Source organism: Anolis sagrei, chromosome 1 (genome assembly GCF_037176765.1).
Source record: "Anolis sagrei isolate rAnoSag1 chromosome 1, rAnoSag1.mat, whole genome shotgun sequence".
NCBI classification, from domain to species: Eukaryota; Metazoa; Chordata; class Lepidosauria; order Squamata; family Dactyloidae; genus Anolis; species Anolis sagrei.
Window position 1 is genome coordinate 66,701,419 of NC_090021.1, and position 18,122 is coordinate 66,719,540.

Below are 18,122 nucleotides of genomic sequence, written 5' to 3' on the forward strand. Positions count from 1 at the left end.
AAGTGTGAATTCAGGGTTGATGCTGATTTTAAGACGGGAAGGTATCATAATTATGCTGGGGGGGGGGGTTGTTAGGGGGAAGAGCACTTTAAAAATACTACACAAATAATTACTAGGAAATGAAATCAAGGCTGCTGAAATCTGTTTTGCTATGCAGTTTTGCTTTAATTTGCTGAACAATTTAGTTGGGTAAGATGAGAAGAAAAACTGGCATGCTAGTGCAAGACAAGACAAGCCGGTCAGTCCAGTTCTATAGTTCTAGACCACCAAATATATATTTGAAGACAGAAGGATTCTGGTGTTTTACCTCACCAGTGAAAATAAGTTGCCACCTTCAGCTGGAATATAAAATCTGTCATGTTTTAATGCATAATTAGCAGCTTGTCAAAACATTAGGCGACTGAACATTGGGGTTAGCTTCACTCCACATATTCACTTACTTTTTATTGGCATAATGAGCTGAGGAATGACAGGAAGGATCTTGTTTCCCCCATGCTCCAGCATATCATGGATGCCTTGCCGAGCAAAAAACTCATAGGGAAATTGCATTTCACATAGGCCATCAAAAAATAGTGGCAAATAATGATGATAGTCCAGCTTCTCGATCTCTACCTGAAAATGACACAAACAAAACAAAGTATTAATTAAACATCCAGATAATCCAAAGTATTCATGCCAGTGTTGCACAATTTAGGGTCCATAAGTATATGCAAATATGCCAACTGTAATGATAATGGATTGCTTAAGCTCTCACTCACTAGAATCAAAGCAACAATATTTTAAAACTGATTTATCATTTTAAATTTCCAAATATTAGTTGATATGTTAGATGCAGAGTATAAGAGACTTTTATTTATTATGTCAGGAGTGAGTTGAGGATGCAGTTAAAATGCATTTAAAAACACAAAGTTAAAAAAAAACCCCTTGGCATTATACTATATGTCCTTTGACCAGACGCTGGCCACTTGGAGTGCCTCTGGTGTCACTGTGAGAAGGACCTCCATTGCGCATGTGGCAGGGTTCAGGTTGCATTGTAATAGGTGGTCTGTGGTTTGCTCTTCTCCACACTTGCATGTCGTAGACTCCACTTTATAGCCCCATTTCTTAAGGTTAGCTCTGCATCTTGTGGTGCCAGAATACAGCCTGTTCAGCACCTTCCAGGTCACCCAATCTTCTGTGTGCCCAGGAAGGAGTTTCTCATCCAGTCTCAGCCACTGATTAAGGTTTTGGGTAATAACCTGCAACTTTTGGATTCTCGCTTGCTGAGGTGTTCCTGCAAGTATCTCTATAGATCTTAGGAAGCTGCTTCTTGATTTAAGTCGTTGGCATGCTGGCTGATATGGGCCAAATATGTCACTGCCTTGGTCCGTTCATTATTGGCTGCTACGGGTGTCATGTGGTGCAATATCAGCTAAACAGTATAATTAAGAGCCACATCCACTGTTTTAACATGGTGCAATGTATTCCACACTGGGCACATGTAATCAGCAGCAGAGTAGCAAAGCCCGAGGGCAGATGTCTTCACTGTATCTGGTTGTGATCCCCAAGCTGTGCCAGTCAGCTTTGGTAAGATATTGTTTCGAGCACCTACTTTTTGCTTAACATTCAAGCAGTGCTTCTTATAAGTCAGAGCACGGTCCAGAATGACTCCCAGGTATTTTGGTGCGTTCCAATGCTCCAGTGGGGGTACTTCCCAGGCAATCCTCAGAGCTTGAGACGCTTGTCTGTTCTTTTTCTTTTTTAATGTCTCTTCTTAAGAACCATTAAGAACCATTATTAACAAAGCTGATTCTAACAAGCGAGTCAATTCATCAAGAATAGCTATCGCAATTTTCAAGCTGAAAATTGGTCCACTGCTAGGAAATGTAACTATAATGCAGAAATCCAGCAATTCAATCAATGAATCTTAGTGACATGTCCCTAGCTACAAAGAACAAAATGGATACATTGAAATCATTAGTATTTTAATTTTAATTGTACACATATGAATATTTCAGACAATATTTATCTGATTAAACTGTCATTAATATTGATCTTTCTTCTTCAAGCAGTTTTAGTCCATACATATTTTAATGTAGTATTCTTCAAAAGAAAATGAAGTCATTTTCTACTTTTTCTATATATATTTTTGACATTTTAACTGTTCATAAACTTTCAAACAATTAAGTGGAGCCACTGTATTTCCCCTATCCTGCAACACGTAGACCACTTTTTAAATAAATTTTAACATCTAAAAATTCCACTTTTGAAAAGAAGTTTATTTAATCAGCCCACAGTATATCACAGCTATTATCGAGTACTTATCATTGTCTATAGTATTTATCCCTATGAAGTTTTATTACCAATTTTACCAATTTAAAGTGGGATTAGCCATCGATGCACTGACATATTTTTCATGAGAAATTGCCAATCAGATTTACGAAACTTCATTAAATTGTATTACTATAATATGGCTCTGCCATATGTATTTTGTGATGGGTAGTTGGCAACATTTTGGAAAGGGCTTAAAGGAATTTCTTGAATAATCTGGTATGAGGATGTGAATTTAACACTGTTCTTATCCTGCATGTTTAATGTCTACACACAACACAAAATCCAAATGTATGCTAGAAGTAAATTCTACAAGTTTAAAACTTTCACATTTTTCCTTTATTAAGTTTTGGAAAGTGTATGCTATGCAAATATGCAAAAGTATGATTTTTTTTGTTTATACTCACAACATACTTTTCAATAATTCTATTCCTTTTAAAGTACCCATATTTACTCAAGTCTAATGTGCCATTGGAATTTGATGAGCATCTCAATTTTCAAAACCTTGAAACCCCAAAAACTGTTGTTGTTGTTGTTGTTGTTATTATTATTATTATTATTATTATTATTTACTGCCGAATGTAATGCAGAGAGGCAAAATGCGCACTCTTTGTAATTTGGCCAAAAAAGGTATGCATTACAGTGGCTGTATGCTTAAAATTCCTTCTCTAAAAGCAAGGTGTTAGAACATGAAAGCTTTCAGCAATGGAAAAGAAAACCTTGGGGTGCATCTTTGCTGTAGAACAAATCCACTTTAACTACCATGGCCTAATGTTAGGGGATCATAAGGCTGCAGTTTGGGGTCATGTAGGCTGCCAAAGAATGCTGATGCCTCACCAAACTACAAATCCCAGCATTGCATAGCATTGAGCCAAAGCAATTAAATTAGAGGCGATGTGCTTCAAATAGGAGCTCCAGGTGATCCTGAGGTAGCTTCCACTTTTACTATGGCTCAGCACTAAGATTACCATATTACAAAAATCAATGTGCACTCTAATTTTGGGAAGGTGTTTAAAAAACTATAAAACTGAGGTCTCTGGAGCTGCACTCTTCCCTCCTTCTCCTGAGGCCTTAAAGCATATTCTGTTCCCTGTGATAACTCCACTCAGGTGTCCTATTCTCAGCAAGAACAGAGTTTGAAATTCACAAGAAAAGGTGTAATCGTAAACAAAAAAAGAATTTAATTATATTGAAAATCAGCACCCTAACTCCTCCCAGAGTCTGACCAACAAACAATGACTTGATGGAACAGATGAAAGCTTAAAAGTTAGATTTCTCTTGATTTCTTCCAAAAATATTCTCAACTTTTTTGTGTGTCCTTTGTCTGGATTTGACTTCGGTCTCTTTTCTTCTTCAAACTATAGACTTGGTTCTTCAAAACTTTCAACTTGTTTCTCCAAGTCTTAAACTGAGTTTTCTTAACCTTTGACGTGGAAAATATTACGGCCTCTTAAAAGGACAGAGTCTACTTAAGGTTACATCCCACAGAAAACAGTACAAGACAGAATTAAACCCATTCTAAATAAAGGGACAAATGAGGCTCAACAAAGAAAACAGTAAAAGCTTCTGTGAGACCATGACAAGGCAGATTACAAAACCTGGAATGGAGAAAGGCGGGAAGAGAAAAGAAAGGAGGAAAGAGGGAAATTCCGAATTCTAAATGCCTTCATTTCAGATTTATTCAAACTGCCTTGCCTTGGAGGAAGGAGAAAGGACAGAGGAGAGGAGAATGGAGCTTCAGAGACCTCCATTTTGTGATTTAAACTGCCTTGCCTTCAGAGAAAGAAGTAAGACAGTATCAGCCACAAATGAGGGTGCAAGTATTATACAAGAAAAACAAAAATACAATTGCTGGCACCCCAAATTGGGGGTGCAACTATTATGCAATGAAATAAGGTAAGCCAGAAACCCTGGGCACATCTGTATTGACCATTTAAGCTGATGTTGCTACCTTTCATAGTGGCTACATGCTGTTAGGGTAACCCAAGGCAAGGCTGCCTTGGCATGGCTTGGCCTTGGTTTACTCAAAGTGAGAGGAAAGCCCAAATGTTCACTAAATCTGTTGTGGCCTAACTGATTTTACACAAACCCTCATTCATACATGGTTTTAAATAATGTATTTTATTTTATATTCCACTTTTTCCCTCAAGACTACACAAGATTGCTAAACTATTTTAACCGGTTCGAAATCATCTTTACAACTTCTTAAATTGTTTAATATATTTTTACCTTTGGAAAAACATTTTCTTTTTAGCCTATTTGAATTAGCGAAGTTGGTTTCAATGTAGGTGCCACTAAAATCTTTAGATAGCAGATGGAATATGAATATTTCAATAAATAATAAATAGTGATAATTTATTGTATGTCACTTTGACATTCTTGGGACAGGGTAGGACATCATCACTATAATTTACTGTGAACACCTAATTAAACTGCTGCTGAAATAATGAATGGATTACAGTAATACTTAAATAAGATGGTACCAATTGAGCAACTGTGGTTGAAGGGCAGCTAACATGAACTTTCCTCATTTTCTCTGTTGTTTAGTGCCATGAAACAAGTGAATTCCACTCTTATCCTTCCATTCTCAGGAGAGTTGAAACAGACTGGAACATGTTCTTTAGTTGCCTTTATTCAGATATTACTTGGGTTTAAAATGATTCTGGGGAAATGCAGCTGTATTTCCCCAGAATCATTTTAAACCCAAGTAATATCTGAATAAAGGCAACTAAAGATATACCGTAGCAATCTACTTTTAAATTTTACTGCTAACAATAAGGGTATCTGGAGGATATTTAAAAACTCTCTATGGACATAAAAAGATATGGGTACTAATAGGACATAATTCAAATTTAATAGAAACATAGCTCTGGTTTGTCTACCTTCTCAACCCCCAATACACAGTACCATGATCCAGATTAACACAGTGCACCACAAGCACAAATAATAATAAAATAACAGTACAGAGCCAATAACACTAGCACATTACTTCACTTAGTGCTACATATTAAAAACAGGCATATAATTAGCAACTTCTCATCCGCATTCACTTTCTCACATAAAATGGATAATTTCTCCCCAGTCTGTTACAGAGTAGATGATTGAAACAATATTAAGTGCAGGACAGTGAGGACCCTTCCACTGAATAAAATCCCACATTATCAGCTTTGAACTGGAATATATAGTAGTGTAGACTCAGATATTTATTTATTTATCTACTATATTTGCATACCGCCCTTCTCAGCCCTTAGGCGACTCAGGGCGGTTTACAATGGCAACGATTCGATGCCCAAAAACACAATAAAACATTTAAAAACATTGACACATAATATAAAACCATAACAAGAATACTAAAAGCATACATCATTTGTGTCTCCTAATAAAAACATTATCCCATCTCGTCGTCCAGTCGTTCCAATTCCCAAGTCTTTTACCTTGCATTTTCAAATGCTTGCTCAAACAACCAAGTCTTGACTCTCTTCTGAAATGTTAAGAGGGAGGGGGCCAATCTAATGTCCCCAGGAAAGGCATTCCATAGCCGAGGGGCCACCACTGAGAAGGTCCTGTATCTCGTCCCCACCAAACATGTTTGTGACGCAGATGGGATTCAGAGTAGGGCCAGAACTGTTTAGCGCTTTATAGGCTAAAGCCAGCACTTTGAATTGTGCCTGGTAACAGACTGACAGCCAGTGGAGCTAGCGCAGCAGAGGAGTTGTATGCTCCTTGAGCGTTGCTCCTGTTAGTAATCTGGCTGCTGTCTGTTGGGCCAATTGAAGCTTCCAGACAGTCTTCAAAGGCAACCTCATGTAGAGCGCATTGCAGTAGTCTATACGGGATGTAACCAGAGTGTGGACTACCGTGGCCAAGTCAGACTTCCCAAAGTACGGGCGCAGCTGGCACACAAGTTTTAACTGTGCGAATGCTCCCCTGGTCACCACCGAAACCTGGGTTTCCAGGCTCAGCGATGAGTCCTGGATCACACTCAAGCTGCAAACTTGTTCAAAGCAGATATTGTGGGATTTTCTGCCTTCATATTCTGGGTTATATGGCTGTGTGGAAGGGCCCTGAGTGAATAATTGAGAGATAACTGCCAAATGTATTTAGAGCAGTAGACTGGTCAAGAAAAGTGGATCAAAAAGCCACAAACTACAGATCAATTTTATATACATCAATTTGGTCAAAGAATTAGGTTTTCAAATTCAGAGGCAAGTATATAGTGAATTTGCTCCAAATTTTCATGTCATTACTTAAACAATTTTAATTGAAGCTTCACCTTCTAATCTTGCTTACTCTGCAGAACTATTAGCATTCAGCTGCAAATCCTAGAAAAATAATGCACCCAGGAGCGATTTAAAATGCAAACAGGTCTTTCATTTGGACAATAATGGTGAGCTGAGCATCCATACAAACTAGGGAAGTTAACACATTCAGGGTTGTGATCTGCAATCAGCCTCAATATTATTAGTTTAGTAGAGTGGCTGCTCTGCTAACCCCAGATTAGATCTTCTGGCTTGGTTGATTTTATTATCAACAACAACAACAACAAGTTTATTGGTATTAAAGCTTCACACTTATTCTAATTCAAACTGAAGCTCTAACTAGAAAGACCAAAAAGAATAGACTTCCCAGAGCCAAGGAGTCCTCTATGTAAGCCCCCACACCACTTTCTTGACTCTTTATCCCCCAGATTCCAAAATTGTTGAATTGTTGAGAACCCTCATTCAGCAGGCACATGGAACAAAGAGTTCCCGAATCACTCTTCCATTAGATTATTTACAACCTCAAGAAATAATAGTAATAATTTCAAAAAGTACTGATTGATTCCTGGTAAGATTTTTATCCTCCATTCTTCAAAGAAAATATCAATTTCACTGCTGAAATCACATTTCCTCAGAAAGAAAACCCACAGGCAGGGAAAGGACCACATTTACTGTGTCTAGAATTTGCCGTCATAGGGTGGTTTCTGAAGATTGTGCATAATGTGCTATATGATGATACCTCCTTCTACTTAACTTTCTGTTTTTTTGTTCAAATCAAATTAAACTAAGCCAAAAGGCAATTTCCTAAATGCTTTTAATAGTTTCTAGAAATCCATGTTCCCATATTCTCTGTGATTTTAGAGCACCCCAATTCCCTGCCACAACCTGCATACATCCTACACTTGAGCAGTGAATGTGATGTCCTGTTTCAGCATGGCAAAAGCTCAGGTGAGTGCACTTCTGATTCAAGAAAACATACAATGGATATATTGTCGAAGGCTTTCATGACCGGAATCACTGGGTTGTTGTAAGTTTTTTGGGTTGTATGGTCATGTTTTAGAAACATTCATTTCCTCAGAGGATTCTTGCCACAGATGCAGGCAAAACATCAGGAGAGAATGCTTCTAGAATATGGCCATTCAACCCGAAAACCTACAACAACCCATACAATGGATAACCAAGGTATGCCATGGTTACACATGAAGGATCGGTAAAAGCAGAAGCATGGAGAAATAGGATTTAAGCACAAAAAATAATGTAAGTAAGATCAAATACCAGTCAGGGAATTACTGAAGAGAACGGTTCAAAGAGCAAACTAATGTTCAGGACCCTAGGCCCAGAAATGTTATGATGCCAGATAGAGATAGTGGAACTAATGTTTTGCACCACATAAATAAATGGCTGGCCATACTAATTTATAGGAAGCTGCAACTCAGTACAGTTGTCCTAACCATTGTAGCATTTCCTTTTAAAGGCAGGTTGTGCATTTACCTGTGCTTTTCTTGATGCCTTTCTTGTGCTTTTCAGAGTGTCTGAGACACTCTGAAGGCTGAAATAGTTCATCTGTTCAAGCAGTTCAAATATATTTTTTGGTAAGAGATTGTGGGAGGGTCAAAAAATCTAATCCACATTCAGTGAACTTGACTCAAAAAATCCTAGGGACACTTCTCAGTGGCAGTATAGAATTCATTGCTACATAATGATGGGGACTCAATATGTAGGGATGTCAGGGGAAAGGAAATCATAGGTGCTACATCGGTGCTCAGCATCCAGCTAAAATAGCACCATCAAACCACTTTCTTCTCTCAGGACATCCCATTTGTGCTTGCCAGAGAACACATGGTACTCCTACCATTATGCAGTGCCTTCTATCAGACATATATTTTTCTTCCCTGCCTGCCCATACTGCCACCTGGGAAGATAAATAATCAGATATGTAACGGAGATAACTAGGTGCCATGCCAATGATAAGACATAAAATCTACTTGTATAAATACTTTAGTTTTATTTCTATTTATCTAGGGATTTGTGAACTGAACAAAAGAAATCAAACAGCAAGAAACCAGCATCAAAACATTACAGTGTAAACTACTTTAACACTAAAATAATGAAGCAAAATTCAAATAAATCTCAGTAAGGTAGGAACTGGAACTTATTGTGGAAATGGAAGTACCAAAAGATAAAAAAGGTTACAGCTATTACAAAAAAATATGGGAGATAGGGGGAAGGGGGTGGGGGCAGAAAGGGCTGTGAAATCTCAAAGAGTACATAAATTATAGTTATCATATATTTGCTGACCCTCAGTAGACAGTATCTATATAGTATTGGGGTGAGCAGAGATAAAATTGCTGAATATATTGGCTGAGAAAGCTGGGCCAGTGCTTAAAATGGTACTACAAAATATTAGCAGAACATAGGAGTATCAAATCTTTCCATTAGATTAAAACATCTGAAAATTTCTGCAATGAAAGATCGCATAAGTTGCTGTGAGTTTTTCAGACTATATGGCTATGTTCCAGTAGCATTCTCTCCTAGCGTTTCACCTGCATCTGTCCTGGCATCTTCAGAGGTTCTGTTGGCAGTGAAAAAAGTGGAGTGTATTTATTTATTTATTTATTTATTTGCTTTATTTCTATACCGCGTTTCTCAACCTATAATAGGTGACTCAATGCAGTTTACACAATATTAATTACCACAACAATAACAATTAAAACACAGCATACCCAATAACAAACACACAACCATTCATACAATGCCTCGATCGCAAACATGATCCAGTCTCATATCCTTATACCGTTCCTATGTTCAGTTTACCGTCATTCTGTGTACCATTGCGCTGATTAGCCAAACGCTTGCTCAAAAAGCCAGGTTTTGAGCTTCTTCCTAAATGCCAGCAACGAAGGGGCCTGTCTGATGTCGCTTGGTAGGGCATTCCATAACCGAGGGGCCACCACCGAGAAGGCCCTGTCTCTCGTTCCCGCCAACCGTGCCTGCGACGCAGGCGGAACCGAGAGCAGGGCCTCCCCGGACGATCTTAATGTCCGTGTCGGTTCATAGGAGGAGATGCGTTCGGAGAGGTAGGTGGGGCCGGAACCGTTTAGGTTTAGAGTGTATATATATCTGTGGAATGTTTGAGGTAGGAGAAGGAACACTTGTCTGTTTAAAGCAAGTGTGAATGTTGCAATTAGCATGCTTGAATACCATTGAGTAGCCATGAAACTGCAAAGTCCATCAGTGAGGGTATTTGCATAGAGGTAGCCTGGTCTTTGTCACTTAGAGGCATCCTCTGTGTAGAAGGTGTTAAGTGACACTTGATTGCTTGCTGTCTGGAGTTCTCCTGTTTCTGAATGGTGTTCACAATTTACTATCTTGATTCTGGCGTTTTCTACTACTGGTAACTCCTTTTCATTGTTTCCTCTTTTCTGTTGAAATTGTCCGTGTGCTTGTGGATTTCAATGGCTTCTCTGTGTAGTCTGGCATAATGGTTGTCAGAGTGGTCTAGAATTTCTGTGATTGCATATTACCTAACAAATTATAAACGATTATAAAGATAGCATATTACCTAATGCTGTTTTAAGAGTATACTTCTAGAGATAACTGTAAAAATCTTGATTTATTTTACCCTGTAACTGAACAATTTTAAAGTATTCTGGGCCATGAACTTTTAAAATATTTATTGTTTGTGTAAATTTATGTATGCATTTTTGTCATTGTCACTGCTGTGACAGTGAATATGTTGCTAGAACTCTGACATAATATTTAGTACCCATGGGATGTCTCTAAACGTATTCATCCAAGTCACATGTGAAAGCTTTTTGTTAGAACGGGTCATTCACAGTGCTTGGAAAAGTTATTCATGCAACTTCCTGCTAGCTGGTTTCCTGGATGGCTGTTATTGATGGAACTGTCTACTATCCAACTGCATGAATGACCCATTTGTTTTCACATGAGTGCAGACATGGGAATCACCCCAGGATACAAACAGTACAACAAATTTGGCTTTTTGTCTCAGTATAATTGGAGAGGGAAAGTATTTCTTTTTTGGTGCAACAATATTTTAAAGCACAACAACCTTTTAAATGCCAGAACAGAGAATGCAAGTCCATTTTTATACTGGCATTGTAGAACAACATTACAGTAGCCACAAAAATGCCATTAGTCTTTCACAGTTTAGGATCATGTTCGTAAAGGCACAACCACTAGTTACATAATGGCATGTCTACCAGGATCAACAGAAGTTGTAATCCCATATATATTAAATAGTAAGGCCTATTGAACAACAAAATTTACAAGGCACAAGATTGTTCCTTCCTATCTTGACAAAGGCTATCCCTTAAATGGTGATATCTAAGAGCATGAGTTGTGCCCTTCAAAATTCATATATGTGTTCCTGTCAATTCTTTCTGAAAAGTGAGAATTCATAGAAGAAAAAATACCACTTTTTAAGGCTGATTTCCATTTCTTTTTCAACATCACTCACAAGATCCCAGGAGAATTCCTGTGAAAGCTAACAATGGAGTATGGTTTATGAGAAATAGAATGATAGAGACATGCAGACTTTTCTTAGGCAATGGAAAACAAGGTCCATTGTCAGTGTGAGCCTACAAATATTTCAAGGAAGATGAGAGAAGATCCAAAAGCTGTCTTGGCTGTCAGCATAATCTGAAGGCAGATTCTGGAAGTGCTGACCAAAAAGCTCTCACCTCAGGACAAACAACTAGCAGGTTCATTATGTGGCTTTATGATACCAAGGTCAATCAATACCAAAGTCAATATCAAGTCAATTGTGTTATTATACAGCACCGAAAAGGCTAGAGTAATTATGATCCCATGCTCAGGCAACATCACTGAGAAACCTAAAGAATGTTTCAATCACAGGGAGGTAGAGGAATCCAATTCTCAATGCCAATTGGACAGTGCTTTTAGTAAAGAAAGCAAAGATTGGTGGGAGTTTGGGAAATCTTGTGGATTTCATTACATTTCCATTCTTTTTCCTAGTGATCCTAGAAAAAAAGCTAGCAGGCAACAATTTCAGTCACCCATCTAGAAAAAGATCATGGTTCTTGAACTTGCTATAGCTTTCCACTGTGTTTTGTTCTAGAGGTGTACCTATAAAATCCACATGTTGCAGACCTTTTAAACATAAAAGTCCCCCAGTTCCTCATCGGCCTGACATGCATCTACATCTTTATCTTAAAATAGAAGTAAATAAGAAATAGTTGTCAAAACTCTGTTTATGACACCTGTCCACAATTTGGAAATTATATTGCAGGGATAAAGATATGAATATAGGTTTTTGTGTGCAGAAAATAGTATTTTCCTGCAAAGAAAATTCTGTTTTCTGTGCAAATGCTCAATTTTGTCAGTCCTCTATGTTCCTCCTCATCAGCACTTAAGAACATATTCACAAACACCCCCCATGGCATTTTATACATAACAGGGACTTTGAAAATGAAGAGAACGGGAAGTGACTTCCATTCACTTCCTGTGGCTAAAAAGGGGCCTTTTGCGTCTAAAATGCTCAGATGGGGACTAACATTTGGGTAAAATAGGCAACTAGAAATGATTTGTTTTTGGCATGGGTACAGCCCTCCATGGTCTCATGGGGTAATGCAACCCCCTTGGCTTTCAGAGTTGCCTATTCCTACTAAAAAATAAATGTTGAGTTAATGTCTTTCACTTCTATTTGAGGCAATCATCCAGAGAAGTGTAATAAGAATGATTGACACCAATGATAGAAAAGTAATCCTATCGCATGCAGCAAGCAAAATCTGGAATCAGTACAGAATATTTCTATTGATCATTGTACAAGTTGCTACTTAATGTTTATATAGTAACTATATATTTAATTTCAACATCTTGCAATTTTCACTTACTGAGGATAAAACATGACAGATCCACTAAGTCACTCATTGCCATCATTTTAAAAAATAGGAATGGGCAACAGGGCAGTCAGATCTGTCCTGGCCATTTTTGGAGAAAATAGAACAAATTTTACCTCTTATGGAACCTCACTGAGCTTTACTGTTCTGTGGATGATTTTCTTTGTGCTGAGTGAGAAAATTATAACCGTAGGAACCATTCAAAAAGTATGTCATGTATTAAGGGTAAGGGAGGGGATGGCAAATGCATGATAAGAGGAGAAGAAGCAGAAATTAGAGCTAGCTTTGACCTCAAAGCTTCCCGCTGTGTTTCTAAATGTGATATTCATCCACGAATTATTATCAGGGGAATATGGTTCTTCAACCAACTATATGCCTATCTTATAATCCTTTTCTTAAAATCTATTGTTTTACAAACTATTACTGGATAATATTGTGAAGTCTAATTGTAAAGTTATGACCTTTGAAATGCCTGAAGATACTCTTTTACCTACTATTTATTTATTTATTTATTTATTTGGAGTGCTTTTACCCCACCCTTCTCAACCTCCTAGGGGGGACTCAGGGCAGCTTACAAAAGGCACAATTCGATGCCTAACAATTACAACATACAATACACTATACAATACACAATTTTACTACATAATATCACAGTTATAACTAATTAAAACCATCAGACAGTATACTAGCAGCAATAAAACATCTTGTGGTCAGTGTTCACCAAATCCAAGTCCGTTCACAGGTTTACTGAAGGAAAGAACCAAGTTAATTATAGATGGTTTTGGAAAATTATACTAAATTTTACAGCACAGCTACCATTTTGGAAAATGCAGGATTTTAGTTATGCTTTCATTTTTCATCAGATCTGTAATATTTATGTATTTATTTACTCTATTTATACCCTGCCTTTCTCTACCCAAAGGGAACTCAAGGAGGCTTATACAGAGGCAATTATTCAATGCCTTAAAACACATACAATTCAAAAAATTAAAATTAAATTAGATTAAAATTTAAAACATATTGAACATTTAAAAACATTCCATTCCATATTAAAATCATGCCATCCATAGTCGTAGTCCAAGCTGTTCCGTAGTCATTCCATATATTCCAGATCTGTTAATTGCATTGCACTATTCTCTGAAGGCCTGATCCCTAAAGGCTAGGAGGAAGCCCAATTATCTAATGTCAGTGGGGAGTTCCATAGCTGAGGGGCCATTACTGAGAAGACCCTGTCTCTCGTTCCCACCAGTCATGCCTGCAAAGGAGGCGGGACTGAGAGCAAAGCCTCCTCGGACAATCTTAATCTCTCAAATGGTTTATAGTTGCATCCTTTATTCCGTCACCTGCATATCTGCACAGGTGAGTGAACAAAGGGTGCCTGCCCATTACAGCTATGGAGGTTCCTTTGGCTGCAAGCCGAGGGAAGCCCTGTAGCTGCAAAGGGTATAGGTGTGTGGGTTAGTGCAGCCTCACCCACCTGCACACCTGTGCCTCTCGGAGCTACAGAAGTTCCCTTGGCTGCCAGCGAGTGAGGTTTCACTCGTCCACATGCCTTCAACTTTTGAAGTTACAGGGGTTCCCTCGATACCCAAAGAAACCTCCAAAGTTCCAAGAGGTGCAGGCATGCTGATAAGTGGTGCTACATTCACCCATGCACCTGCATCCATTTTTCATTGCATAATAATCACTGTGTAATCCCTCCCCTTTTTTACAATATCCAAAACACATTCAGTGGACAGACATGATCATACATGAGAACTCATGACAAGTCAGAACAATAGGTCACTAAAGTGTAAAGACAATCACTAGAACTTTTTCTGCTTATAGATGAGGAAATATGGTAAATTTCATTAAGAAGAAGAAGAAGAAGAAGAAATGATGATGATGATACTGATACTGCTGGCATCATAAACTGGACGCAGGCAGAACTGGGCAATTTGGACAGAAAAACAAGAAAACTCATGTCCATTCATTATTCGCTGCATCCTTGCAGTGATGTTGACCGGATATATCTGTCTAGAAGGTCTGGTGGCAAAGGACTTTTACAAGTAAAACAAGCAGTTAAAGAAGAAAAACATGACCTGGCAGAACATGTAAAGGTAAGTGAAGAATCGTGCTTTGATTGAAGTCAATAATCAGAAACTTCTCAAAGCAGAGCAGACAAAAGAATCAGTACAAGAAAACTGCACTACAAACCAGAGCTGACAGCTGGCACAACAAAGCATTGCATGGGCAGTTCCTTGACAAAATTGAAGGAAAGGTGGATGAGAAGACCTGGTTATGGCTCACTAATGGAACACTGAAGAAGGAGACAGAAGGCCTGATTCTGGCAGCCAGGAGCAAGCAATCAGAACAAATGCAATTAAGGCCAGGATTGAAAAATCAGCTGATGACCCAAAATGCAGACTGTGCAAGGAAGCTGATGAAACCATTGATCATATCCTTGGCTGCTGCAAGAAAATTGCACAGACGGACTACAAACAGAGGCAAAACTATGTGGCCCAAATGATTCATTGGAACTGGTGGGATCATAAACCTACAAAGGTTGTGGAAAATGAACACACAAAAATAATGTGGGACATTCAAATCCAGACTGACAAAGTTTTGGAACACAATACACCAGACATCACAATTGTGGAAAAGGAAAAAGTTTGGATTATTGATGTTGCCATGCTAGGTGATAGTCGAATTGATGAAAAACAACAGGAAAAACTCACCTATTATCAGGACCTCAAAATCGAACTGCAAAGTTTCTGGCATAAATCAGTACAGGTGATCCCTGTGGTAACCGGCACACTGGGTGCTGTGCCAAAAGGTCTCAGCCAGCATTTGAAAACAATAAATATTGACAAAATCACAATTTGTCAACTGCAAAAAGCCACCTTACTTGGATCTGCGCACATCATTTGAAAATACATCACACAGTCCTAGATGCTTGGAAAGATATGAAATCCAGCATATATATCTTGTTTGCTGTGTCATACTGTGTTTTTGTGTCAGAATAATAATAATAACAACAACAACAACAACAACAACAACTTTATTTATAACCCACGCTCTCTCCCGAAGCGACTTAGGGCAGTTTACAAAAAATAACAAAATGGCAAACATTCAATGCCCAAAAACAAATAGACAATAAAATCAAACCATAAAATAACATAAACTCAATACAACTTAGAAACTAACTTCTAATACTTTGTATACATCGTTGTCAAATACTGTCCTGTAGTATGGTCTGGAATTCTTGTCCACAGAAAGGATCACATAAGGGAACTTTTCCAATGTTGGAGAGCTCTTCAACATCCCAAATTTCTGGCATGCTGCACTTAAAATAAAATTTAAGTGACTGCCAAGTTGTCACTCTTTATATATTTTTTCATTTATTTATTATTTTAACTCCATCCTTTATTAGCATGGTTTTTGACACATTTCTTCTTGTATGTCCATGGATATTAAGTGAAAATTATTATGTGCAGTGCTGTCTTGGGAAAGTTACTGTCTTGAACTCTTTACGGAAGTTGCAAACCTACACTCACGTTTCTGGGCCAAAGCACTAATGAATGTATGCAATTTACTTCAAGCAGTCACAGATAGGATTATGCTGTAAGACATGATGTCACATACCCAACTTTTTGAATACATTTCACTAATCAATTTGCTATGTTTCGTAAGTTCCTCACATTCTATTTAGATGAACACACACACCTTAGTTAACACAGCCTCTGAAAGTGAACCTTTTAGATGTATCTATCTATTAGCTTTTTGTATCTATCACATTTCTTTTCATTCTCATTGTGTGACTAAATATTTTAGCAGCATTTGCACTGGGAGAATCATGGTGGAGGATGGGTGAAATTTATTCTGCAAATGTTGGGCTTACAGTAGTATGTCTGCAGTAAAAAAATTAGCAAGCAAAGCAGGAATTAGGAAACAGCAATATTGTATTCAAGCCAATTTTACTGTAGACATGGGTGTTCCCCAATAACAGGCAAGGTAAGCCACAACTGCCCCCAGAATCCCTTACTGGGCATATGTGAAAATGAGAGAGCAGATAAATCTGCTTCAGTAGCTGTATCAAATTTTCTGTTAAAGAAATAATATCCAGGAACACATCAACTATGTTAATGGAGGGATTCCTATATTTCCAAAAGTAACAGTGCTGCTAGTACTAGTGCTGTTTAGCTCCATGTGGGACCTCTATGTATACAGTAAGATATAGTAAGGTGTAGGTATACTTAGTAATATATATTTGTACATTATATACAGAAAATGTCAAGCTTGTTGCCTAAGGTATTCAACAATAACTTGTGAGAAGTACATAACAGAAAACATTTATCTCAGCACAAAATACCTTTGGGCAGCACCTAACTAAACTATGGGTATATCCCTCTATAATCAAGAGACTGCAAGTCTTAAATGTCATTTGTATTCACAATTGTCCTACAATGGAAAAACCTACATGCTTGAATAGGAGCAAAGCTAGAAACGACAAAAGAAAAGATTATAATCTAGTATGAAAAGAGGGAAACATGTACTATATTTGAACATGTAGTGAATGTCAGATGTGACAGTTTATATCCAATAAGATACAGAAGACTTCTTCGTCCCCTAACAAAATATCATAGGAAAGTGAAAGATTTATCCTGAAGTGAGAAGTAGCTGGAATAACAAAACAAAATACAAAAGCAAAAATAGTGAAACCTTCTTGCCCTATCATAAGCACAAGGCATTTTAAACATACATATCTGGATAGATGTATAGAATCATAGAGTTGGAAGAGACCACACAGTCCACTGCCCTGCCACTGAGGAATACACAAAGTACCCCCAACGGAAAGTCATGGAAAATCCTATGTACACATACTCCCTTTAGTTCCATAAGGAAGAAAGTTGAAATGATAACGAAGTTAATAGAATATGCAAGGCACATGAAATTAAGATAATGGGAATATTCAGATATGCTTTTTCTTACAGTCTCAAAACTCTCTTAGACATTACAGAGAATGAGGGGGCAAGAACTGAGGTGACTGAATTATTATTTATATTCCTAGGCAATATTCCTGGGTGCTCCACTCCCCACTTTTATTACTTGGAGTGAACTTTTAATGTGTGAGAGTAATAATTGGAGCCCATATATATCCATTTTGGAGATGGTGCTGAATTCTGAAATGATAAAAGTTCAGATCGTGTCACTTCATTCTGCATAATGTGCTGAACAAATCACAGAACATCATGCTCACCCTGCTGCCCAGTCTTAAACACTTACCATTTATAATATTCATATAGCTTTTCTGTTCTGTGGCTTTCTTAGCTCCACCAAAAACTTGGCTAATGCACCAAAGCAGTAAGTAGTAGCAGCAGTTGGGCACCCTCCCCTCATTTCTACGTATCGTTTCTGCACTGGGAAGTCCTCTTCTGTTCAGCAACAATGTGCCATTCTGAGGTCATTACAAGGAGAAGCAGAGTCTTCTGTTACTTTGCTTAGCTCGAACTGCATGACCTGCTGAATATCTGGCCACTTGTTGAATATTGTAACAAAAGACTAACACTTCAGTTTGCTTTCCCCCTCCTCTCTCCTAATCCCATTTCATTTCGTGTCATTTGTTTTTAATTTGAGAGCAGAGACAGCCTAATTATTTAGCTGTGGAACAATGACCATTCCCTGGTTGTGG

The 18,122-nt window shown here is 38.0% G+C and overlaps 1 protein-coding gene across 2 annotated transcripts in view; it reads right to left on the reverse strand.

The window, feature by feature from the left end:
• Window positions 1–18,122, reverse strand: part of PACRG (parkin coregulated) — a 269,545-nt gene that overhangs the window by 153,142 nt on the left and 98,281 nt on the right. The window contains exon 2 of one of the 2 annotated variants that reach the window (XM_067465736.1): window positions 441–608. In XM_067465736.1, the coding sequence (XP_067321837.1) occupies window positions 441–608 (168 nt within the window). Of the gene's footprint in view, window positions 1–440; window positions 613–18,122 lie in introns of both variants that reach the window. The other variant, XM_060753693.2, reaches the window with a different exon arrangement.